This window comes from Lynx rufus, unplaced genomic scaffold, assembly GCF_022079265.1.
Source record: "Lynx rufus isolate CCGP_SWC_20201006 ecotype Redwood Valley unplaced genomic scaffold, mLynRuf1.p SCAF_8, whole genome shotgun sequence".
NCBI lineage: Eukaryota > Metazoa > Chordata > Mammalia > Carnivora > Felidae > Lynx > Lynx rufus.
In genome coordinates this window covers 15,345,035-15,371,332 of record NW_025814896.1, presented here as the reverse complement: position 1 = coordinate 15,371,332, position 26,298 = coordinate 15,345,035, and the positions used below count along the sequence as shown (strand labels likewise).

The window sequence follows — 26,298 nt, the reverse complement described above, 5'->3', positions numbered from 1 at the left end:
GCCAGGTATCGAGCTGTGGAGTTGCAGCCTTTGCGCTCCCCTTGTTTACAGTCTTAATGGAATTTAAACCCTCTCCTTTCTCCCTTTTTTAGTTTAGTCCCTGAGGCTGTTTCTAATTTTCCACTTTCTCTCCAGCTGCTTTTGGGGAAGGGTGCTTTTCCCGTATTCTCCCCCACCCAGTGTCCGTCCTCTCTCCGCCTGCAAAAGCATTTCCTACCTTTTGCAGCTTCTCGCTCCCCAAATGCACCTCTCTGTGCTGCGTACCTGCTGAATTCTGTGGTTCAGGTTGTGCAGATTGTTGTGTTAATCCGCCAATCAGTTTTCTAGGTGTGTAGGATGGTTTAGTGTTGGTCTGGCTGTATTTCAGGAACACGAGACATACAAAAAACTTCCATGCTGTTCCTCCATCTTGGCTCCTCTCCTGGAAGATAATATTTTGACTTTGAATTTTTAATGTTCTCCCTTAGAGTTTTGTGTGTTTGACTTTTCTATAAAATGTAGGCATTACTTTTATAATGATTTATTATAATAAGATTTTTTTATTTTTTTTATTTTTTAAAATTTACATCTAAATTAGTTAGCATATAGTGCAACAATGATTTTAGGAGTAGATTCCTTAGTGCCCCTTACCCATTTAGCCCTTCCCCCCTCCCACAACCCCTCCAGTAACCCTCAGTTTGTTCTCCATATTTATGAGTCTCTTCTGTTTTGTCCCCCTCCCTGTTTTTATATTATTTTTGTTTCCCTTCCCTGTGTTCATCTGTTTTGTCTCTTAAAGTCCTCATATGAGTGAAGTCATAGGATTTTTGTCATTCTCTGACTAATTTACTTAGAATAATACCCCCCAGTTCCATCCAAGTAATTGCAAATGGCAAGATTTCATTCTTTTTGATTGCCGAGTAATATTCCATTGTATATATATACCACATCTTCTTTATCCATTCATCCATCGATGGACATTTGGGCTCTTTCCATATTTTGGCTACTGTTGATAGTGCTGCTGTAAACATTATAAGAGTTTTTAAAGGGAATCTTACTGGCTGCTCAAAAATCTTGGAAACTACTGCTAACTGTCCTCATTTCCAGTAATCTTGGATAGAGTGCATTTCATCTCCCTCAGTTCCATTTGCAGATTTTAAGATTCAGCAAAGAAGCATTCTGAAAGTCCAGAAAGGAGCATTCTGCTACAAGTAGGTCTGACTTGGCTAAGCCCCTCACCTTCAAATTTTGGCTCCTATCTCCCCCTTCTTCATCTCATCTTGCTTGCCACCAACCCCATTCCGGACTTGAATACCCCTCACCCTATTCTACTTGTTCTTTTCTCTATAGCACATTTACCATCTATTATGTGTATTATGTATTGTCTGTTTCTCTCCCACTGAAATATGAATTCCACAAAGGCAGGGTCTTTGTTTTGCTCATTGCTTTAGCCTCAGCACCTAGGACAGTGCCTGGCATAGTGTACACATATATTTGATGAACATATATTTGATGAAGTGAATTGAATTGACTCCCTATCCTATAAGTTAAGAAATGGACTCTTTCTGTGATGCTGGACCCCTGCCCTATTCCCAGGCTATTCTTTTTTTTTTTTTTTTTTGTCTCAAGTTCGCTGACATACAGTGTAGTCTTGGCTTCGGGAGTAGATTCCAGTGATTCATCACTTACATATAACACCCAGTGCTCATCCCAACACATGCCCTCTAATGCCCATCACTCATTTTCCCCAACCCCCTTCTGAGGCTATTCTTGAAGCTCTAACATTCCATACCAACTTTGTCCTAATGCTGATCGAGGTTCTTGGGAGAGGGTGAGAAGCAGGAGGAATGGGAGAGAGACCTGGAGCTGCAAGCTGCCACCCAGCCTGTGGCCCTACCTGGGACTGGCATTTTAAGGGGAAAGGGGACCAAATGGGAGTAGCCTAGCTCCATGTTCAGCTAATTTACCCCTAACTTCTGCTATTTACAAGGTTGGGCCACCCCTAGAACATAGTGTCCAGCCAAAGCACAGCTCTGCCTTTCTCCTTAGGCCTTATCTGATCCGATTTTGTCTAAGGTCACTTTACTACACTTCAGGGTGGAAGCCCCTTTAACAACAATAAAACAACTGCTACCATTTGTTGAGTGCCTTATCTTTCCAGGGACCATATAGAATACTTTTCACACATTACCTCTCTTGAATCAACATAGGATTCCCACAAAGCTTAAAACCCATCTTATACACAAGGAGAGGTTAAACTACTTTGACTGTTGTCACATGGATAGCAGGTTTCACAGTCAGGACTGGGCCTGTCCAGCTCCAATGTTCTTGTATCATACATTCAACAGACACCTATTGAGCTCCCATAATGTGCCAGGCATAGTCTTAGGTGCTCTCTCCCTTCCCTCTGGGGATGTCAAGGAATTGTTGGAACAACACATACATTGTCCAGAGGTCAGAAACAATCACTTACTTGGAGAAGATGCAGACTCAGTATATCTAAACAGAAATATCAAAAGCACAGTGTTCAAAGAGGGCCCAACTTTGTTTGGGTTAGAGAATCATTTGTCTAACCACATGTCCAATCACCAGAGTCCAGCACATTCCCCACCCAACTCCTTTCCTGGATCCTCCAGAGATTTGATTTTTCAGAAGACAAAGCTGGCATGCTTTAGTGGGATTTAATGAGCCTTGGATTTGAAGTCTGAGGTTGTGCTTTTGAGTCCAGAGGCTCTTGAACTTGGGCAAATTATTTAACCTCTCTGACCCTCAGTTTTCTCACATATACATTGAAGTGAATTATGCTGGTTTGGCTTGCTTCCCAGAATCTGGCACAAGTGTTCAATGAACATGCAAATGTAATTGCACCATTCATTGTAAATGCACACAAAGGCACATGCCATTTGCAGGTGTGTGTGTGGGGTCATGAAGCCTTTCTGGAAATGAGGTGCTAACCAGATCAGGACCATGCTTGGTCCCTAAAGACAAGTGTTACACATTTTTCTTATCACTAGTAGCTCTTCCTTCTCTTGAAATGCGCTGAAGCTATGATACTCATCCTTTGGGCACTGCTTCTCCCAACTGTAGTTTACAAAATGGTTGGTAAACTCCCTCCACCTGCCGATTTTCACTGCTTCCTCTACCTTTATTTCCTATTTATCTCCTCTTCAGAGGAGATGCATATCTACATATCAACATCTCTGGGATTCATCTTCTTTTGTACTTTGGTGGTTCACCAGCATTGTTCCTGGGATCTCTTTCCTTAGCTCTCTCAGGTGGTTAAGTCAGTTCATCAGAAACCAAAATAATGGCAGAAGGAGGCGCCCAGGGAGTGCACAGCCTGGCATTCGCCATTCAGGCAGAGGAAAGGCAGGATTGCTCCTTTGTGAGAACTTACCAGGGTGCTCCCACTTCTAGAGTAGCTGGCCTAGACGTAAGAATTGGTCATTTAACATACTATACAGAAGAGCAGTTTTCATCTGGGGAAGGGCAATTCTGCTCCCTCCAGGGACACTTGGCGATGTCTAGAGACTTTTGGTTGACACAACTCCGGGGTGGGAAGGGACCTACTGGTAAAGGCCAGGCATGCTACTAAACATCATCCAATGTACAGAATAGCCCTACCACACAGAATTGTCTGTGCCCCAATATCAGTACTGCCAAGGTTAGGAAACCCGGCAGAAGAATTATGGACGTAAGTACTTTTTAAATTAAAAAACATTTCTAACATTAGCAGCATGATAAGAACTCCATGCAGTGAGGGCAGTACTTGACAAGGTGTACCTGTAATTTTTTTGCTGTACAGCCTTTGTGGGTGGGTGTGGGAGGCACTGGACTTTGAAAAACAGGCACACTGTACCTGCTTGTCCTGGGGGATCTTTGACCATGACTCAGTAACTTGGCCCTTTCTCAGGTGATTGGGTGCAGGGTTACTGTGATTCCAGAAGATGGAGGGCAAGTTGAAGATTTATTAAGTGCACATTAGAGAAGCTGGCAGGTTCTTGCTGGTTATCCACCTCTTATACTTATCAAAGGACTCTTACTAACCCCACATCAACTGTATGTGCATGTATGCATGTGTGTATGTGTATGTCTGTATGTGTGTAAATAATTAATTAAATTACTTTTGACTGAGACCCATTTGATTTGGGTGGTATGGGGATAGGGGAAGTAAACTGGATGGAATTTTAGAAGAATGAAGTTTCCCCATTTATATTCTAACCTCCATATAACCTTTCTCTTATCTAGAAAGGAAAGGAGACTAACAACACTTGAGCACTAACTATATGTCAGGGAGATTTCTACCTTGTCTTGTCACATTCTCATGAAAAGTCCTTGGAATAGATTTTATTGCCATACTCATTTTATAGAACAGGGGAACCAAGGCTTAGAGAGAAGACATGCTTGTACATATAATGAATACATTTATCATAAGCATGCACATACCAAATGAGTTGATTTCTATTTTTACCTTATTTATGTCCCAAATAAATGTCCAGAGGGCAAAAATAAGGTTAATCACTTTTAGAGTCAATTTATGTCTTAAGAAATCCAAGAGGAAGATTTAGGAGACAATGACAGTTATATGGACTCTGTTGATCCTTCCCGATATGTTATCCCCACGGAGTGCAACTCATTTGGTGAGAGGAAGACGTAGAACAAGGGCTTGGAGCCTCAGGTCTTCCTGGGAGGTGTGTGGTCTACAGTATGTTTTACTGAATCCTCTGTGGCTCTGCACAGATCCACCCTTCTCCCATCAATACCACCACTAATATGTTTTTGAACATCACTGGAGGTGGGAAGGATGAGATCCTCAGGTGAGTCTATGGGGGGAGATCCTTTCTTTGTCTTTCCCAGTGGTTCACGTGTGGTAACTGGGGCCCAGACAAGAGACTGATTGGCTCGTTATTGCACAGAAAATAAGGGCTGGGGTCAGCTTTACAGAAGAGTTCCTCAAGTCCAAAACTTTTCTACTGTTTATGGAACTAGTCTAGCTTTACGCTGTTATTTTGGAGAGAATGTTCTCTCTGTTTCTCACTCAAGCTCCAATTCTTTCTGATAATTAGATCCTTCCGATGAGAAAGTAAGATAGTAAATGACCTCGGTGTTGCACACTTCTGGACATCCATGTTCTAAAGGGCACCTCTTCCAAGGTAAAATTTAACTCAGAGGAATATGGGGTCCACAGCATATGATGACAAGCCTCAGGAACCAATAATGGGGAAGGACTCCATTGGACACATCACATAAGGGTGACAAACTCTCTGGCAAGAAAAAAGGTCTCTTGTGCTCATTCAGACTTTTAGGCTCAAAGTCCCCTCCAGGTACCATCTTCACCGTATCCATCAGCATTTCTAATCGCAAATGCAACTCTCGTTATTTTGAGCAGGAAGGAAATTTATTTTTAAAAAATTTGGGTAGTTCACAGGATCACCATCAGGACTGGAAAATACGACTAGGAGAATGGCTGGGAACAAGGAAGGCTGCAAAGTTGAAGCCACAGTGAACAGAACACTGAGCACTTGTACTGTCTTGCCCCATCAATGCCATCACCATCATCCCTGCCAGTACTGTTCCCAGAAAAAGGATGAGGCTGTCTGTTGTCACTGTTGCCATCAGAATGAATTCTCCATTGGCCTTGCTTCCTTGCCTACTGGCTCCTAGTTCAGTGTCTGCTCAATGTGGGAGTGTCTGATTGGCTGAGCCCAAGATAAGTACCTACTTCGTAGCTGCAAGAGAGGCTTCAAGGGAGAGTGCCTATGCTAGTAACTACCTACTGTCTCTCAGCTGTAAGCCCATCCTTTCACACTCTTCTCTGTGATGCAGCCAGTGGGACTGTGAAAACTGAGTTTTCCCTCATTCTTTTGCCAGTTGCGTCTAGTTAGACTCTGTGTGGGAGACACATAGAAGAAACTGAGGGGAAAAAGTAAAATGAGGGGAGATGAGGCAACAGAAAGAGACATCAAAGAATCAATCACAATTGAAAATAGAACTACCCTAAGAACCAGCCATTGTACTACTAGGTATCTATCCAAAGGATGCAAAGATGCAGACCTGAAGGGGCACATGCACTCCAATGTTTATAGCAGCGCTATCCACAAGAGCCAAATTATGGACAGAACCCAAATGTCCATTGACTGATGAATGGATACAAAAGAACCCAATTGTCCATTGACTGATGAATGGATACAAAAGAAGTGGTATATATACACACAATAGAATACTACTCAGTGATCAAAAATAATGAAATCTTGCCATTTGCAATGATGTGGATGGAACTGGAGTGTATTATGCTAAATGAAATAAGCCAATCAGAGAAACAGTTATCATGTGATTTCACTCATATGTGGAATTTGAGAAACTCAGCAGATGAGTATAGGGGAAGGGAAGGAAAAAATAAGATAAAAATAGAGATAAGGCAAACCATAAGAGACTCTTAAATACAGAGAATAAAGTGAGGGTTTCTGGGGTGGGGGCCTGGATTAAATGGGTGATGGGCATTAAAGAGGGCACTTTTTGGGATGAGCACTGGGTGTCATATGTAGGAGATGAATCACTGGGTTCTACTCCTGAAGTCACGAGTACACTGTATGTTAGCTAACTTGAAAATAAATTTTTTAAACGAATAAATAAATAAATTTTACCTGGTTTAAAAAAAAGAAAGAAAGAAATGAGGGGAAATGGGATTTTTCTTCCTGTTTCTGGCTCCAGTCAGCACGTCTCCAACAGCAAAAAACAGTTACACCTCCAGCTTCTGGATCCTTTTGGCAGTTTTCAAGCCACATGTATTGCACCTCCCCGGACACACCAGCACCAGCTGCATGCACCTCCCAACCCGGTGGGCCCAGCACTATCTGAGCCAGGTTCCCCTCGGAGGTCTGAACGCCAGTCACAGTGCATTTTAGAAGACTGAGCCCCAGCCACACAGCCCCCATCTCTCTGTCCTGCCAGAGGCGTGAGCTCCAGCTGTGCCTGGGCCCCTTTTATGAGCGCCTAGGTCTGAGATTCCCAAATAATTTATTCTCTCAAACCTTGGAGTCATGGACGCACTCCCTACCACTGCCAGTGCTCGTATAACCAATTCTCAGCATTACATCCTCTCTGTTTGAGATACTGAGTATAGTTTCTGTGACCTTTACTGAACCTTGACTGATAGGGGGTCTAGCTCTTTCAACTTTTATAGTGGAATTCTGGTTTTACCTCATATCAAGACTCCCTGTAGGGACTTCTTCAATTTAGGAATGGGATTAAGATGTAGGAATGGCTAACAAAGAGCCATTATACACATCCTGATTTCCAACTAGGCCGTAAAATCTGGCAACACCTTGTTACTCTTCAAACCTGAATTTTAACTTCAGTTTTGCTATTGATTTGCTGTGAGGTCTTGGACGAGTCTATTTCCTACTAGAAGCTTCCATTTGTACACGTGTGAAAATAAAAAGGAAAGTTATTGGGGCTGCGGAACTCAACATTTCCTGAGTTTCCAAATCATCTCCAGCTTCCTCTGGGCATTTTTGGCTCTGGAGACAGCTTCCAAGAGAGAATAAAGAGAGGGAAGATAAGGGGTCCTGGGTCTGTATGACACCATGAGAAACACTCGAAGATTCTATTTTGAGGTGTCCTCTGGGTTCTAATGGGCAAAGTAATGAGAAAATAGTTGATAACAAAAAAACACAGCATCTTCCACTGAGGACCTTGTAAGGTAGAGTGTTCCCTCCGCTCAGCCCCTGAGGGCTTTGAGTTCATTCCTGAGGACAGCAGGTGAGAAGACACTGTCAACTGCAAAGCACACTCTGGCCATTTCCAAGGACTGCTCTGGTCCATGGACCTTCTAGGGCAGAATTATTTTGTTCCAGTCATTCATGTATGTAAACGTAATCAAGAACTGAGAGGTACTAATGGGATGGACAAACTTCAGGTCCTTATCAGATTTGGCTGGGTACCTGAACAGCCATAGTTCTTCAAATTGAGAAGTACTCTTTGACATTATTAATCCATCACCCTCGACTCATGGACAGGAAACTGAGGTCCTGAGAGGAGCATCCCTCCACCCTACCCTGTCTCAACCAGGTCATACATTCAACCAGGGGCAAAGTTGGGATTTGTATTTGGATATTTTTATTCCAAGATAAGTGTTCTTCCCACAGGATGTCGACCAGTGATGACTTGAAAATTTGGTCTGAATCATAAAGATGTACAAAGAGGTTTCCCAGGAAAGGAGACTAACTCTCACAGATGTGTGCAGGCAAGGGCCACGTAAATGTGGGAGATGCCACACACAGGAGCCATTTGGCTAGATGGTCACTCTGCAAAACTGCCAGATTAGCAGGGCTTGGGGGTCTTCCACACAATCTTTCCCCAATGCTCCCACTGTTAATGATTCTAACATTCATCTAATGATTTTAATATTTTCTCCTGATCTCCTTCTGTAAAAGGAGCAAGCACCAAGATACTTCTTAAGCCCTTTTCCCACCCCTATCAGTGGATTTGCCCTTAACTATCATCCAATCCACAAATTCTGAAACTTTAAAATCACTTGGCACTACTTGTTAAAAATGCATATTTATGGTGTCTTGAGGACCCAATTTTTATTTTGTTGTTGTTATTGTTTAGTTTTTATTTCATAATCATAAACTTAACTCTGCAACCCAGCTAGACTTGGAGGAGAGTAAGGAAAATACGGAACCCATAGAACTGCAACAAAAGAACAAAAAGCTTATAGGATATTTCAAGAAGATGGGGGTGAGGGGATGCTCTCCTGATCTAAAGAAGGAATGGTCTGGTAGTTAAGATAAAGCCCCATGGCTTTCATAATATTCATGCCTTCTTTCACCTTGCCAAAGATCACATGCTTGCCATCTAACCACTCAGTTTTGGCAGTGCAGATGGAAAACTGGGTATTGTTTTTGTTGAGTCCAGCATTTGCCACGGATGAGATGCCAGGACCTGTATGCTTCAGGATGAAATTCTAACCATCAGATTTCTCCCCTTATAGACAGACTAGCTGCCAGTGCCATTATGGCATGTGAAGTAAAGTCTCCACCCTGGCCAATAGTCCCAAAATAATCCAGTGAAAGAAGAAAACTTTATCACCTATTTTTTTCCTCCCCAGTGTTCAGAGCACAAAAGTTCTCTGCTATCTTTGGTACTGTGTCTGCAAACAGCTGGAAGGACATGTGGCCCAAAGGGTTGCATTCCACCTTGATATCGAAGAACACGGTGGGGTCAATTGTGGCTGGATGGTGTCTGCAAGGCCTGAAGGACCTGTATTTTAGACAGCCCCTGCCCACCCCAAATGACCTAATGTGTTTGTCAATAACATTTTCAGAAATACCCAACAGTTTAACCAGCCCTTTTTAAAGAGGGTGAAACTGAGCGATGTGGAGAGGAAAGGAACTACTGAACAGTAAGTGGACCCCAGACTTTCTTTAGAGCTTCTTGATTCAAGTTGTACAAAACAATGCACTTACTCAAAAGATACATCCAGGTTTTGGTGTGCGGTGGTGGCCAAACCTCCTGCTGTGGGGCTCAATCCTCAAGCCTGGCACCTTCTTATCTTGCCCAGTCCTTTGAGGACCCCTGTCCTTCTTCCCCATGCCTTTCCTCTCCCCCATCCCTCCCCTCCTTATCCTTCCTCCTCCTTCTACTTCCTTTCCATATGTTCCAGTTATCTACCTATTGCAGCGAACGAAATTTCCCAAAACATTTTCTATTTCTCACTATTTTGTGGGTGGGTACTTTGGGAGGGAATCAGCCCAGTGGTGCTCTCCTGGGGTGTTCACCTGGTTGCAGCCAGATATCTGCTGGGACCACAATCACCTGAAGCTCTGCTTGGTGGAAGCTCATTCATGTGGCTGGGACGTGACACTGATTCTCAGGTAGAGCTTTTCTGGGGCTTTCGGCCAGAGTGTATGATTGGGCCTCCCCAGCATGGTTGCCTCAGAGTAGCTGAACCTCTTACGTGGAAGCTGCTTCACACACACCCCCAACAAGCATCCAGAGAGGATTGAGAGCACTTTTCCTGGCCTATCCTTGGAAGTCACACAGCATCATCTAGCTTTACTCTCCTGGTCAAAACAGTCCCAGCATTTGCCTGGACTCAAAGGGACAGGATGTGGACTCTACCTCTAGACTGAAGTATGTGAAAGAATTGTGAGTCCCTGCTTTCAAACTGTGTCTTTCCCTCCTTCATCCCTCCTTTCTTCCTCCTTCCTCTGCATCTTTTCTTTGCTTTCCCTAAGTCTTCCTCTCATGCCTCTCCCCAGTTACCTTCTATTTGTAGTGACTGTGCTGGACTCTGGAAGTGTATCCTTTATTGAAAGCTCAGGGAACGAGTCTATGAGCCTTTTTGGAGATGGATCTACCATGAAGTTGATGGAGATCAAGCCTCATGATCCCTCATCTGAGCAAACCTACTTCCATTCCTAAGCATCTTATGACAATTTTCCCAGGGCCACAGGGTCACCAGAGTTCCCATTTTGCAGGATTTCCATACTCCTCTCTCTTTCTTTTGGTGTTCCTGGAGGACCCAATGACTTCTTGTTCTCCGAACACTGCACAGGAGTAGATGTGAATTATTCATTCTCACAGATACCAGACCTCACAGAAAACTTTACTGGGGAAACTGGTGGCTTCCGAAGGATACATGGGGGCCCCGAGAGTTGAAGAGATAGGATCTCACACTGAGAAAGGGCCAAAGGGTAAAGGGCATTATGTTTGGAAAGAAGCTGAGCTGGAGGAAAGAGAGTAAGCAAATGCGGGGGTTCGGTTTTGGAGCAGCCAATGTCTTGGCAGCTGAGGAAGCCAATAAGAAGCATCAGTCAGGCACACATGGAGAGAGGCCTGGAATACAACCAAGTTCTGGAGGTTGTTCTACTTCTCTTTATCCTGCCCAGGGAGTTGGTGACTCTGCAAGATAACAGAATAGAAAAGGATGAGATGCTTGGGCCATACTCACCTTAGGAACCAAATCCTATAGTTAATGGAGAGAAGGAGATGGGGTCATATTTATATCTTTTCACAGGAAGAGAAAACAGAAGTGGAGTGATTTTGGGGGCTCATAGGGTGATCATGTGCTCCGTCTTTTCCTGTCAAGACCCAGTTTAAGCCTGTTATCCCAATGTGGTAACGAATGGCATCCCCTTTCACTGTCAATTTTCTCTGTTTGGTCAATAAAGCGTGTGGTTGTCCTAGCTATAATCACCTTAAAAAGGAAAATGAAGAGGACGGGTGATGGTGCATGGTGGCCAGCCCTGGGCTCTGGGCTGGTTCACTGGGCCTCCTTCTGACATGGTCTTGGGCACTCCACCACTTGTGCTTCCACTTTCTGCATCCCGTTTCCATCTCCTACTTGCCAACTTCCCTTTGACTACTGCTTCTATTCCCACCTTCTCTTTCCCAAAACGTCCTCTATTTACCCTTTGCAAGGTGCATTCTTATCTCATGATTGGACTGATTCTGTCAGCTCCAGGCCTGCCAACTTCCTGGAATGGACCAGTTAACACCCAGACCTCCCACTGGTGCAAGTGAGCTTGGGAGATGGGACCCCTGGGACTTACACACATCTGGACAGATGGACCTGCAGACAGCTTCAGACTGGAAGTTGTTGTTGTTTCCAGCACAACCACCATAGGTGAATTTGGAGCAACGTTTGGTTTCCTTGTTGTACCACCAGCGTGGAATGAGGGCCAGGCAGAGGCCAACTTCCTTGGGCAAACTGCATACGTCTGCAGGGAGATTGCAGAGCAGTACTCTTTGGGTTCTGCCTTGCTAGAGAATATTCCAGGCTTGTGAATAGGCTTGGAACAATGTAAGGCATGATATTTTTAGAGCTACATGAACATGCTAAAAAATATTATGCTGCTATACTCCTCCATGCTTTTGCACATGCCTGGAGTGCCATCCCTCTTTTGCTTACTAGGTGCAATCTTATTCATTCCTCAAAACCATCCCTAGACATCAAACTCTTTGATGTCTTTCCTGGCCCTATTCCTCACTCTTTGCTTTTCTTTATTGCTTTTTTTAAATTTAAATTTTTGCTCTTCTTGTTTTCAATCTTGCACACATATTGATCACTTCTGTGTAATTATTTGTTCATATTTTCTGACTCCTCCATCAGAATGTGAGGTTTGCACCTTATGTTATTTTGGTACACCAGTTCCTAGCAGATAATTTGGCACGGAGAGGATGCTTTAGGAATATATATCTTGCACTTCAAGAAATACTTATTGAGTAACCATTTTGTTCACAATACTACAAAGTACAAATAGAGTTCTTTAGAACCTCATAGTCTAAAGCATAACAACAACAGTATTTATTAAAGTTCTTAGCACTTGACACATATTAACCTATGACCTTATCAGGTAGGTCCTCTTATGGTCCTCATTTTGCAGATGAGGAAACTGAGGCTCATAGAGGCTAAGTAACTTCCCTAAGGAAGATGACATAGGGATTTGAACATAAATACTCTATTGCTTGTAGGATCAAGACAAGATCCCTTACTCTGGCTGGCAAAAACCAACGTTGTCAGAGTCTTGCCTACCTAGCCTGGCTTTACCATCCTCATATTTCTCTCTCTTATCACGGGCATGCTTGCTCTCTGGTCTCTAGACTTTCTAGACTTGAGCATGCTATCTCCTCACACAGGACCTTCGCACATACTATTACCTGTGCCTGAAAGCTGTTCCCTCCAATTTTTGCCTACTTACAACCCATCTTTCTGATCTTATATCTTGGATCTTTTCCCATGAAAACCTTCTTGCTTCCCTGGATTATGCTGAGTAAGCAGAGACCACCATGGGTGTAAGAGGCACCAGCAAATACTTATTGAAAGAAAGAATGAATGAATGAATAGTCCTTGATGGTCCTCTTTAGAGCTCAATCATATGGGCACAGCAGAAAGAGTGTAGGAGGTCAAAAATGGTTAGGGAAGGCATCCTGGATTTATATAGACAAAGAGGCCTGGAAAGATACTTGTTTCTTAGAGCTATCATATCTCCTGATGCCATGTTGGCATTTGATAGGACCTCCGTGGTTCCTTGACATCTCAGAGGATCGCAGAAGAATAGCCAAGAGACCATGTGGTCTAATGCCTATATCTTTCTTACACATGGGGAAACTAAGGCCCATAAAGGAAAATCTCTGTTACTCACACCACATACCTAAATAGGGGAGAAAAGAAATAAACTCCATCCCAGTCCAGCACTGCTAGGATTTGTGTCAGGCAGAAGATGCATCCAGACTCTTGGTCAGAGACCAGCCATCATTCAAGGGGAGGGGTCCAGCAATGCCAGTGCTGATGGGCAGAGAGTGCGGGTCAGGAGTGAGGGCACTGGATAGTTCAGGGGGTTTGTGTGTTACCTTCATCGGGGTCTACACATTTCTTTGCACAGTTAAACTTGCAACATTTCATCTTCCCCGAGCAACGTTTTTTCCTCCCACAGTGGTCGATTTCTTTGAAACTGCATGGTGGTTTGTTTTCGGGACACTTCTCTGAGGGAGAAAACAAGGGAAGAAGGGAGGCCAGAACCCTCCATTGCCAGGCCCAGAGCACCACTGCAGAGTTAGAGAAGCCTTTTTTCACTTCATCGTCCCCAGAAGGTAGTGACCTTTAGATGGCTCAGGATTTTCACATCACTGTCCCCACTCCCAACCCGATAACGACTCACCATGTAGTACCTACACCCAGCCCTACCCCCAACCCCACCACTCATAGGATGCTCTCCACTAGGACTACTCTGGTCACTTGGCTTTCTTGTATTTGGATGTTCCCTGGGTGGGGGCAAGAGTGCTGTAGCTCCTCCAGGTGACTGAGATCTCCATTTGTGGAGTCAAGTGGCTGGACTTTGAATTCTGTGCAACCCTTAGTATGACAGGCATCATCTCTGGACCTTGCCTCTTTCATCTGCCTATAGAGTTGTTTTGAGGATTAGGCGACAAATCTTGTAAGCCATCGTCAAGCTGCCTGGGGCATAATAATGGTAACTAATATTAACGAGATGCTTACTGTGCCCTTGTCCTTTTCTCCTTAATTCTCATGACACCTCTATGGGTGAGTCCTATCAATATCCACATTTTATAAACAGAGGAATCTGCAGCACAGGCAGGTTATGTGAACCTTTCCAAGGTCACACACAGCTACTGAGGAGAGGAACCAGGATTTGAACCTGCAATGTATGGCTTCACTGCTGAGTGCTCAGTGTATTTTAGCTGCTACTTAAGGGATCTTCATATTTCCGCATTTCAAGGGACTTCCAGAGACCATTCTTTAACTCCAGAAGCAAGGACCTTCTGGGGGTGTGGGTATGGGGAGACTTTTGGGGCTGCAACTGGGAGATTTTTTTTTTTAATTTTTTTTTCAATATTTATTTTTGGGACAGAGAGAGACAGAGCATGAATGGGGGAGGGGCAGAGAGAGGGAGACACAGAATCGGAAACAGGCTCCAGGCTCTCAGCCATCAGCCCAGAGCCCGACGCGGGGCTTGAACTCACAGGACGTGAGATCGTGACCTGGCTGAAGTCGGACGCTTAACCGACTGCGCCACCCAGGCGCCCCTGCAACTGGGAGATTTAAAGCTGCTAAGGGAGGTGCTGGGGGGCGGGATCTTTCTTATAGGAAAGGTCCATAAGGTTCCAGCACCTTTTTAGTCCATCTTATGGCCCCCTGGTCTAGAAGGAATCCCTCTCATAATGACAGTGGGGAGTCCGTTGCTACAGACTCAGGTCCCTGTGCTCGTGGAATGCATCTGACCAGGAGTTTGGGGTCTGAGAGAAGGACTGAGAATATCTCCCATTTCTCCTGCCCAGGGTCCCAGGCTGAAGGTGGAAGTGTTCCTCCTCTGTAGAATTCTTTGTTTCTCCCTCCCAGAAACTTCCGTTTTTCCACTGGGAGGGCTAGTCCCTGATACTTACTGCCAAGCAACCCCTCAACCAGCTCAGGCTCCTGAACTCTCCCCAGGAGGATGAATAGTACCAGGACTGGCACAAGTCCCAAGGGCCCCATTTTAAGAGCTACTGGCCTGGCTGCTGGCACGAAAATTAGGAACTGCTCCGCAGTAGCTCCTGCTTCTGATCTTTGGCTGTCCTGGCACAGGAGCCACACTTCCTGTGCCGGGGAACACCAAGTCCCCGAGGCCACCGGTGGGAGTAGCTGGCACCCACAGCGCCAACCCTGGGGGAAGGAACTCTTGAAAAGCAGCTCCTACTCCTCAGCTCGCTGCGGCTCTCTGGCTCTCTGGTCAACCAGGGAGAGAGGCAAAGATTGTCTGGGACTTCTAGACTCCCTTGGAGAAAGGGAAGTTCAATTCCAGCATCTTCCATTTTCCAGTGGAGTTTAGAGATCAAGAATATTCCAGTTTTCTTTCCAGTCTTACCCTTCTCCTGACATGTCTATTTGTCTCCTTATTTTTCTCACACTTTTTTTTCTTCTTTTTTTTTTTAAATTTTCCTTACATTTATTTATTTATTTTTGAGAGACAGAGAGAGAGCACAAGCGGGGGATGGGCAGAAAGAGGAGACACAGAATCTGAAGCAGGCTCCAGGTTGTCAGCACAGAGCCCAACGCAGGGCTCGAACTCACAAACCACGAGATCATGACCCAAGCCGAAGCTGGACACTCAACCAACTGAGCCACCCAGGCGCTCCTATTTTTCTTCTTTCTGTGCTTCCTCCTTTTGCTGTGTGCCTGCCTTTTTCTCTTTTCCTGTGAGTCTCCCTCCGGGTCTCTTTCTCCCTGCCCTTCATTTCCCTTCTGTCCTTCTCCTTTTTCTTCTTTTTGGGCCATCCCTTTTCTTAAACCATCGTCAAAAAGTAAAGGTATTACCATGTGTAGCATGTGGGGAAGGAGACCGGTTTATCTCAGGTTGGACCAAATCTTCAGAAAGTATTTGTCAAGATCATGCTGCTTTGAGAGCAGGAGAGGATGCCAGCACTAACAGAAAGCCTCTATTATTGGGTGCAATTTGGAATGGTTGATGCAGGAGGGAAATAATAACTATCAGTTATGACATCAGAACCAGCAGCTATGGGGCGTGAAGATTCTTCCACTGGGTTCTCCAACTTAAGGTTTGAAGGTTTAATAAGGCATGTTCTTGGCTTGCCTCTGATTTCACCTGTAGCTACAGGAGACAGACCTGGTGCACATTTTTGTTTTTCCTAACCCACTTTTAGAAAAATTGAGGTGGGATTCACATCAGATAAGATTAACCATTTTTAAGAGGACAGGTCAGTGGCTTTTTAGTACCTTCACAATGTTCTGTAACCACCACCGTTGTTAGTTCCAAAATATTTTTATCACTCCAAAAGAAGGCACCTTGCTGCCTCAATTGGAAGAGCATGTGACTCTTGATCTCGGGGTTGTGAGTTCAAGCCCCACGTCAGGTGTAAAGATTACTTAAATAAATGAAACTTAAAAAACAAAAGCAAAAACAAAAGAAAACCTCATACCTACTAGCAGTTGCTCTTTCCCCCCAGCCCAATCCCATCCCTGGCAACCACTAACCTACTTTCTATTGCTATGGATCTACCTATTCTGGATACTTCATAAAAATGGATTCATACTGTAGGTGACCTTTTGTGTATGACTTTTTTTGCTTAGAGTAACGTTTTCGGTTTTTGTGGCATATGTTAGTGTTTTGCTCCTTTTGTGGCCGAATGACACCCAATGCTTAGAGACAGCTTCCAACTTCAAGTGTCAGAGTCTCTACTTCTGTGCTATGGGTTTTCTCTGGCTCCCTGACATCTTGCTAAGCTTGCATGTGGAACAGTCTGGAAGAGCAAGGGCTTTAATACCCCCAGGCATCCAGGAAGGAATGGGAATCAATGACTAAATGACTCAACTGCCCCGTCACTGGAGATGAATGCAGACATTTGGACACATGTTTTACAGCATTCCTTAGAAGGCCCCTGGGAGAATAAGCTGCAGTTTCCCTCCACGGTAACCAGCTTATAGTCGACTCCTCTCTTGCCTGTATCATTTACCCGATCCCCACCTTGTGTGTCTTGAGAGATCTCCCAAGTAAACTGTTTTCACGCATGTCCTTGTCCCAGGATTAGTTTCTGGGGGATCCAAACTAAGGCAATGCCCAAAGACCTTTGTCTTAAAAGGATCTTACAATTTTTTGAAGAAACAGAGGGGGACAATGTCCCTGGAGCTCTCAGCTCTCGAGAGCTGACTGTTTCCCCTCCCTTTCATTGTGTCACAAGAGGCCTCAGTGACCCTTTATTCTCTGCAAAGTGTAATGTACCAACAGATGTGAATTATTCAGCCTCAGAGGCACAAGACTACACAAAGTACTTTACTGGGGTAAATTGGGAGCTATGCAGGGGGCTCTAGACATTGGACATAAAGAAAAGAAGCATAGAGATGGGTCAAAACAGAATGATACCATGTTTAAGAGTCTGAGATAGAGGAAGGCGAATGCAGATCCTGGGGCTCCGTAAGGGGAAGAGCTGAGGTCTTGGAATGTGAGAGTAGAACAGTGGAAACCAGCGTGGACCATTGGTCAGGCACACAGACAGAGCCTTGGATCATGAGCCAAATCCTGGTGGTTGTTCAGGTACATCCTTAATGCAATGAGGATTATAAGCCTGGAGAGAATGTAGGACAGGATCAGTTAAGCACTTGGGCTCAGCTTATCTTCAGAACAAGTCTTGAAGTTATGCTCGTATATCTTTGCACAGCAGGTTAAAACAAAGTGGGTTTGCTTTGGGGAGCTATGGCTTCCTCCTTAAAAGCGGAATTGGATGTGGTTGGGAGCAGATTGCTGGCAATCCAGCACTAATATGGATGTCTTGTGACCTCTCTGAAGTTGGTCTCTGGGATTTCATCATGTCTGCATCCTCCTTCCATCCCTCATACTTGCCAGCTTTGATTCATGACCATGTCCCTTCCCAAACTCAATTCCCAGAAAGCTGCTATCCAACCCTCTGCCAGGTGCATACTTACCCCCCAAGTGGAGCTGGCTCTGCCAGCACTGGTCTGCCAAGGACGTAGCCAACCCTGAACAAAGCAACCAACACCCAGACCTTTCAGCATGGCCCTAATGAGGTTGGGAAGCCCCAGGGACTCACGTTTTTTGGAGCACATGTTCTGGCACATGTCTTTGGTTTGGAAGTTGTTATTGTTTCCTTTGCAGCCACCATAGATGAACCTAGAGCAGGTACCCTTTTCCTTGTCATACCACCAACGATGAAAAAAGGCCATGCAGGGGCCAGTTTCTTTGGGCATATCACATATGTCTGTAGGGAGACCCCAGAGTTGAGAAATAAGAGTGCCCACCCCTCAAAAAAGGAGCTGTTATTGTTACCCCTGGACACCACCAGAGATGAAACTGAGCAGGCTCCTTTCACCTTTTCACACCTCAGGAACCCAGACCCATTGGTATATTGTGCACATTGTAGGGAGACCCCAGAGTGGAGCTGTTTGGGTGTCTGCATCCCCGGAGAACATCGGTCTCTCCCATTCCTTCTGGTCACTGTCCCTGTTATCTTCCTGAGAGTGAGGAGACTAATTTGAAGGCTCTGCTCCCAAATCAGTGTGTGTATTCACCTCCCACATTACCTGTCTTGTCCTTGACTTCCTCTTCTGTACAATGGGAATGCAAAATCTCACCTTGCTTGTGGCACAGAGCCATCCTGAGGTACAAGTGAGACTGCCTTCATGGCACTCGAGGTTGTGAACTCCTTGATTATATCTGAATGTGCAGCTTCTAGCAGTGCCTGGCATAGAGTAGCTGCTCAGTAAATACATCCTGAATGGATTAAAGATATGGAAGTGCCTTGGAAATGGCAAATTATAAACCACATACTCTGCCCCCTAAACCATGCCAGGAAGAGAGAATATGGGATCATGAGTAAAGGGGAAGTCCACTCAGGGAAGCCAGGGACTAGTATTTTAGATGGTCCAGCACCTTTCCTCCCTCAGTTAGCTTCAGTCCTGTTATGGTTTGGATTGTGTCTCTCCCTACTCACCCCGCCCCCATTTGTATGTTGAATCTTAATCCTCAGGATTTCAGAATGTGACCCTATTTGGAAATAGAGTTGTGGCAAATGTAATTAGTTCAGATGAGTTATACTGGGGTAGGATGCATCCCTAATCCAACAGGGCTGGTTTCTTTATAGAAAGGGGAAATTTGGACACACACACACAGAGAGAGAGAGAGAGAGAGAGAGAGAGAGAGAGAGAGAGATGAAGCTGAAGGCAGAAGTCTACAAGCCCAGGATTGCCAAATATTGCCAGCAAACCATCAGGAATTAGAGGAAAAACGTGGAACAGATTCTCCCCCTCACAACCTGAGAAAGAACCTGCTTTGCCAACACTTGACCTTGGACTTGTAGCCTGTAGAACTGTCAGACAATATATTGTTGTTTAAGCCACCCAGTTTGTGGTCCTTTGTTGCTGCAGCCCTAGCAAATGAATGTAGATCTGAACTCAACTCTGAGTTCCATGAGGGAAAACTTCCCATAGCTGAACAGGCAAGTCCTGCTGATTTTTATCCTCCTCTTAGCTCACCTCTCTGACACTCTCTTTAAATCTTGGTGTCTCATGCCTGGGCTGTTGGGATAGCCTGGAACTGATCTTCCTGGCCCTGTCTCTGGCCCTTCTAATCAGTCCTTCATTCTGCCTGCCAGAGGGAAGCACCTACTGGACCTGAAACAAAGCTGATCATGTCATTCCACAGCTAGGACCTTACTTCATGGCAAAGTCTTCCACTGACCCACAAGCCTTTTGTAGCCTGGCTCCCGCTTGTGGTTCTGCACCACCACCTGACACCACAGTACCATTTGAGGTACATGCTCCTGCAACCTTCAACACCCCATGGTATCCCACACCTCCACACCTTTCGCTTTCATTTCCTCTGTCCACCCCGCTGTTGTTCATTAGCGACAGTCCCACTCTCCCTTCAAAACCTTACTCAGACATCAGCTCTCTGTGATGTCACTGACTCCATTCTAAACCCCACACCCCCATAGCTTCCTGGACCGATCCTTCATTGTTCCACCATGCTTCTGAATCTCTTGTGCATGGTTGTCAATGGATTCCCTCCTCAGTCTTCTCCATGAGGTCATGAGCTTCCAAGGGAGCAGAGATTGTGTCTGATTTCATCTTGGAGCCCCATTCCTAGCAGGTGGTCTGGCATAGAATTGGATCTTGCAGAACGTTAAGGGTAAAACAAAATGCACCCTGACCTGAACCGAATAAGCCATTCATTGAGCACCTACTATGTGCAAGATGCTTATTAAAATAAATATTTATTTATTTTTGAGAGAGAGACAGACAGACAGGAAGTGCCAACATGAGCAGGGGAAGGGCAGAGAAAGAAGGAGACAGAGAATCCCAAGCAGGCTCCACACCATCAGCACAGAACCCCATGTGGGACTCGAACTCACGAACCTCAAGATCGTGACCTGAGCTGAAACCAAGAGTGTGACACTCAACTCACTGAGCCACTCATGTGCCCCTCAAGATGCTTTAAGAGACAAAAGGCATGGCCTCTGCTTTTTAGGAACTCCCTAAACAAATAACTTAAGCTAATATGTGTCACTTGGCTAAATTGTGTCCAGGAATTGCTCTAAGCACTTCCTGTGCATCATCTTGTTTGATCCTCCAAATAGCCTTTAACATTGGTTCTTTTCTTATCTGGGGAAAGTGAGGAACAACAGGAGAAAGTTGTTAATTTTCCCAGGCTGGTGACAGACTAAGACTTGAACTCAGAAAACCTAGATTCAAAAACCCTCACCTTTAGGCAAATGAACAACTCACCATCCTCTTGCCCACTCTGCCCCATTGTCCATTGTCAAGTCCTGCTTACTTTACTGCCTAGACATCTTTCAAACACAGCCCACTCTTCTCCATCCCCTCAGCTACCTCTCTGGTCCAAGCTACCATATCCTCTTTTCCTGAAATCCTTCAAGACATTCTGTTTCTCCTCTGTTAGTGATAAAACCCTGATCGCATCACTGTCCACCTCAGTGGATTTTCATTGCTCTTGGGATCAAAGTGAGATGTCAGCCCACCAGACCCTATCTCACCAGATCCTTTCCCTCATGCCGTGCTCATACACATTCTTGCTGTCTGGCCTCTCTAAGCCCCACCATTGAGCCTTTGTGCATGTTATTCTCTGTGCCTTGAAATCCCTCCCATCCACTCTTTGCCTAAATTTCCTACCCATCCTTCTGAACTCAACTTCAGGTTTGCTTTCTCATGGAAGCCTTCCTTACCTCCTTGACCACACGAGTCAAATCCCATTATGACTCTCAGAGATACTCAATACATATTTGTTAACTAAATGAGTAAAGAATCTTTGATAGCCTTTTTGGAGCCCAAGAAGATGGGCATGGAGTTAAGATCGCAGGAACAAAGGAAAAACCCTCTGGTCTGCAGTAGTCGAGGGATGTTTCCTGGTGCTAAATTGAACTTAGAGAAGCAGAGAGGCAGCCCCTCAGCAACAAAAAGCTGGTAAATACCAATAGCTTACTTATCACTTGCAGCAACAATGTGCCAACAATGGCCACATGGAGACTAAGAAAATCATGAGTTAGAAATAAACAAAAAAAGAAAACCATAAGAGTGAAAGCAGCCAAGAGACTATCTGCTTCAATCCTACACTCACATTCTGTTTGGGGAAATCAAAGACCAGATTGGATGAAGATACTACCTAATGTCACACATAATATTAGGGGCAGTGATGGATGTAAATTACAGGTCTCCCCGTCCAGCAATCTTGCTGAAAGACCAGCCCTTAGTAAAGCAGGGATGATGCTACACAGGTGGGCAGAAGGTGAGGGTGTGGGCAGAGGGGCTGGTTATTCTGAGGCTCCTAGTATTACCTTGGTGGAGGTCTAAACACTTTTTTCCACAGCTGAAGATGCAACACTTCTTGTTGTCCAGACATTGTCTGTCCTTCGTACATTCATCCCTTTCTTTGAATTCACATTTCTCTTGGATTCTGGGGCATCTCCCTAAAGGAAAGGACAGTTTTACAACCGTGAATCTTAGAGGGCACAGTGTCCACTCTTCTCCCAGCCCAAGGCAACTCTGTAAAGTCAGGGATGTTTGCTTTCTCTTTGCTCATCCACAGGAGTCCTTTTCCTTAGGGTGCTCTCATGTATTTCCAAGCACTGCCTACACTGACTTCCCTTCTGACCACTCTCTACCTTCTTACCCCATCCCTAGTTCCACCCCTTAGCCTCATCCCCTCTAATGCAGGATTTCTCAAACTTGCCAGTCTTTATGATCATTATTTATGGGAGGAGGAGGGCTGTCCTGTGGGTGTTCAGCGTCTCGGGCCCCTATCAGTAGGGTGTTCAGCGTCTCGGGCCCCTATCCACCAGAAGCCAATAGCACTCTCCAGTTTAACAATCAAAAATATCTGCAGATATTGCAAATGTCCCCTGGAAGGCAAAATCGCCCATTGAAATCCACTGGTCTAAATTAATCTGGTCATTTTGGCCTGGTTGAGGAGTCAGTGTTTTGGAGTTCCTCCCAGGGGCGCTATTGCACAATGATTAATAACACTCACCCTGGCGTCAGAGAGTTGGGTTTTTAAATTCTACATCTTGGTTTACCACTCACCTCTCTGAACCTTGGTTTCTTCACTTGTAAACTTGTTTTAGCCTTACAAAGTTGTTGAGGAGGAAATGAGACAAAGTGCGTAAAGTTACAATCATAGGAACTGATGCATAGCAATGTTAACTAACGTTTATCCACTGTTTACCATACACCAAGGACTTTTCTGTGCATTTTAAATGCTATCTCAGGGCGCTTGGGTGACTCAGTAGGTTAAGTGTCCAACTTTTGATTTCAGCTTAGCTCATGATCTCACAGTTGGCGAGTTCGAGCCCTGCATCGGGCTCTGTTCTGACAGTGCAGAGTCTGCTTGGGATTCTGTCTTTCCCTCTCTCTCTGTCCCTCTCCTACTCCTGTTCACACTTTCTCTCTCAAAAATAAACTTAAAAAAAAATTTAAATGCTATCTCCCATAATCCTCCTAATACCTCTAAGAGGTCAGTTCTACTGACATCCACATTTTGTGCAGGAGGAGACTGAAGCACATGGAATCTAACTAACTTGCCCTAGTTTATGGCTACTGAACAGTGAAACCAGAGTTTGGACCCACCATGTCTGACTCCAGATCTCTCTAACTCCCTACTTTCTGAATGTTGACTAAATGGTAACCAATTGTCATTATTACTCTATAGTCATGGAGGATTACTGTCTTCAGTTCAAAGAAACTTCTGGATACTGTCTTTTATCCCAAAGGTAGGGAACCCCTGGGGATGCAGGAATACTTTATAAGACTACATTTGAAAGAATCAGGAGTTGATAGAGATAATATCCTGAGAAAGGAGGCTATTTTTTGTGGGGTAAGGGGAAGATCCCCTAGACTTCCCAGATTCTTAAAGCCCCTCCCATAAATGCAAGATCCTGTGACTCTTCCTTCCACCCCCAATTGACCCTCTACTTCAAAGGGGCTGAAATTGGGGGTTGCCTCAGGTCCAGATTCTTGCATTCAGAGAGGGCATTTCCATAAAGGGGGAAATTGGAAGAAATATTCCAAATACCTCCCAACCTTGGACCAGGACTAACATGGTGGGAAGCAACTCAAGTCTTAGCACCTGTTCCTTGTTTCATTCTCCCAGCACCCTCCCTCTCTTCAGCGCGAAGGCTGAGGCCCCACTACTTACTGGGAAAGATCCAGTCACCGAAACCCTGGACATTCACTAGAAAGGCGGATAAGACCAGGATGCTCAAAAGTCTAGAAGACGCCATTCTGAAGAAGAGCTGGCCTGTTCAGTGGTTCCAGAATATGAAAATGTCTGGCCAGCCTATTTCTTCAGTAGTCAGTATCTTGGATGTGAGAACTGGAGTCAAGCCAGACACCTCTTATCCTGCTGGGAACGCCAAGTTCCTGAGATCGTCAATGTGGCCAGCTGGCATCTACAGCCCACAGCTCTGGGGAAGAGTCTTTTCTTGGATGGTTCATGATGCTCAACAGCCCGGGCTAGGCTAGGCCCTCTGGTCCACCGTGGGGTGTGGACAAAGCTTATCTCACTTTCCATGTGAACTTAGGAGTACATGCCACCACCAGGGGTCTTGATAACTTTGAGAGTTATGGAATGTCCTCATTCTCCATTCATTTTCCACTTTATCTGCACATTAACTGCTATGCCCCTTTTGTTTATCTCTGACAATGTATCTCTATGGATGTCTTGGTATCTCTTTGTTTAGATGTGCTTCTCCGTGTTGGTGTCTGCCTTATTCTCTTTTTCTGTGGGCTTCTCATGGTCTCTGTGTCTCTTTCTCCCTCTCCCACCATTTCATCCAACCTTCTCCCTTTTCTCTTTGGGTAGTTCATATTCTTTGACAAAGGCCAAAGAGTAAATATGTTACCACAGAGTGGAGTGTGAGGGAGGAGGAGCCTGTCAGCAGAATTTTCAGATACTGTTTGTCAAGGTCATATTGCTTTGAGAGCAGTGGAGAATGTCAGCAGAGCTTATAGTGAGTGTCCTCCATCTGGTGCATCTTGTTGTCTGAGGAGGAACTGTAAAATGGGGAGGCCTGCCTGAGAGACCACACCCCAGTTAAAGTGCATAGACAGTAGAGTTGCTGGCTTCTGACTGGACTGGTGAAAGGGCCCTGGAGAGGGTGCTGGAGAATTTGGCAGCATTCCTACATGGACTCCACAATGCCTGCCAGCCAGCCAGTCAGTCCCGGTAGAGGGAGAGACTCTCCTTAGAGAGTAAATGTTGTCTGTAGGGTCCCTGTTTCTTTCTTCAACTAGCTGTTGCACTTTGGGTCAAGTTGTTCTCCATTTGTGCTACATGATGGGCAGAAGCCAGACAAAGCCAGCTGTATCATCAGTGAGTGACTATATGGTCACAAAATTTAGGATCACAGACAGAGCCCCCTGTGGGAATCTGTGGTGTGTGTCTCAGCCTATTGACAGTGATATTCTCAGCTAGGAAGGCCCGAGACACTCTTGGGGGCATATTTACTCAAAGTGAGGCCCACAGGCATTCCCTTGACAGACATGCCTCCACCACCATGGGGAAGCATTGTGGTTGGACCAGACTTTGTGGTTCTTATTGTTATCACAGGACTTACCTCTGCCACACCATCAGGGAACTTCAGAGCACACAATTTATTATTACTCACAAGCCTTGGAGGGTATATGGCATGCCAGAAGGCCACACAGAAGGTTGTGGACAAAGAGAAGGGTAGGAAGTATGGACCTGGGGCTCTCTGCCTTTATTAGGGTCCAAGGGTGGAATGTCTAGGGTTTCATGGATTCACTTTTTATTGGCGAATTTAAAGCATATAAAAGTGGGAATCAGGGTGTGGGGAGGGAGAAGCAGGGTCACTCGGGTGGTCTGTTATCTGGGATCCTCGAGGCCTTTCCAAAGGGGGAACTTCATGGGTGAGGACAGCCTGGTTCCTTATCTAGCTGTGTTGTTAATATCTGTGTTATACAGCTGGTGCTGCATTTATTCGATATGGATGTCTTCGAAATGGATGCCTCAGCACTCAAAAGCTTAGTGTCAGGCACTTACATTAAAATAAAAAAGCTGCATATCAGGCACTTATACCACACAGTCCAATCCCATCAGTTTCTGGATCCCACTGAACCCCACAAAGGGAGCAGAGAATAGAATTTCTAATGAACCACCAAGATGTCTTGAGCAGTGCTGTCCCTCCCCTCTTATTCTATGTCCCTCCCATACTCAGGCCAGGAGAGAATACAAAGCTGAACCACCTGGTGCAAGGACTCTGAGGGCACACGTCCATTTCTTCATCTTAGAGGGGTCATAAGGCCCAGAGGAGTGCAGATTATGACTCCATGTCACCGAGTGAGTGAGTGTCTGAGATAAAGGTAAGAGGGAAAGGAGTATCTGAGTTCTTGTCAGAGGTCACTATGGAACCTTCTGATATTGATGTGAATATATCTTACTATGGAGTTGCAGGTAGGGAGGAATAGTGCACACAAAGGGGATGAAGGTGATGTCCATAGTGGGGACAGAAGCTAGGGACCCACAGAGACTAAATGTCCAAATGGCTCCCAGTGCCCCAGGGAAGGCTGAATTCTTCTCTAAATTTTCTTGAAAGTAAATGAAAACTCAGAATTTCTAGTTGTTCTATCTATTCTGCCTTGTCTAATTTCAAGTCCCACCCAAGGGTCTCACTTTTCAAGCAGATGAGATGAAATTTATGTCTTGGGGGCCTAGGATGAATGACCTCTTTTACCCCTTCCTTACTCAATTTCTTGAAGAAGGCTGAGTAAGGATCCATGTGGATCTTTGCCCTCCTTCCCTTATCTCCTCT

At 45.0% G+C, this 26,298-nt stretch overlaps 2 protein-coding genes across 2 annotated transcripts; both read right to left on the bottom strand.

Annotated features, from left to right (window-relative positions):
* Positions 1 to 10,621: 10,621 nt before the first annotated feature.
* Positions 10,622 to 15,446, bottom strand: LOC124503997 (WAP four-disulfide core domain protein 6B-like). The gene is made up of 4 exons (XM_047069251.1): positions 14,890 to 15,446; positions 13,339 to 13,470; positions 11,538 to 11,705; positions 10,622 to 10,887 (listed from the first exon to the last, which is right to left on the bottom strand). Coding segments are annotated over exons 1-4 (393 nt in total). The 5' UTR covers positions 14,981 to 15,446; the 3' UTR covers positions 10,622 to 10,885.
* Positions 15,447 to 17,257: 1,811 nt separating this feature from the next.
* On the bottom strand, positions 17,258 to 23,989 carry EPPIN (epididymal peptidase inhibitor). The gene is made up of 4 exons (XM_047068385.1): positions 23,664 to 23,989; positions 21,808 to 21,939; positions 18,049 to 18,216; positions 17,258 to 17,565 (listed from the first exon to the last, which is right to left on the bottom strand). Exons 1-4 carry the CDS (start codon positions 23,746 to 23,748, stop codon positions 17,558 to 17,560), a joined length of 393 nt encoding a protein of 130 aa, XP_046924341.1. The 5' UTR covers positions 23,749 to 23,989; the 3' UTR covers positions 17,258 to 17,557.
* Positions 23,990 to 26,298: the final 2,309 nt, after the last annotated feature.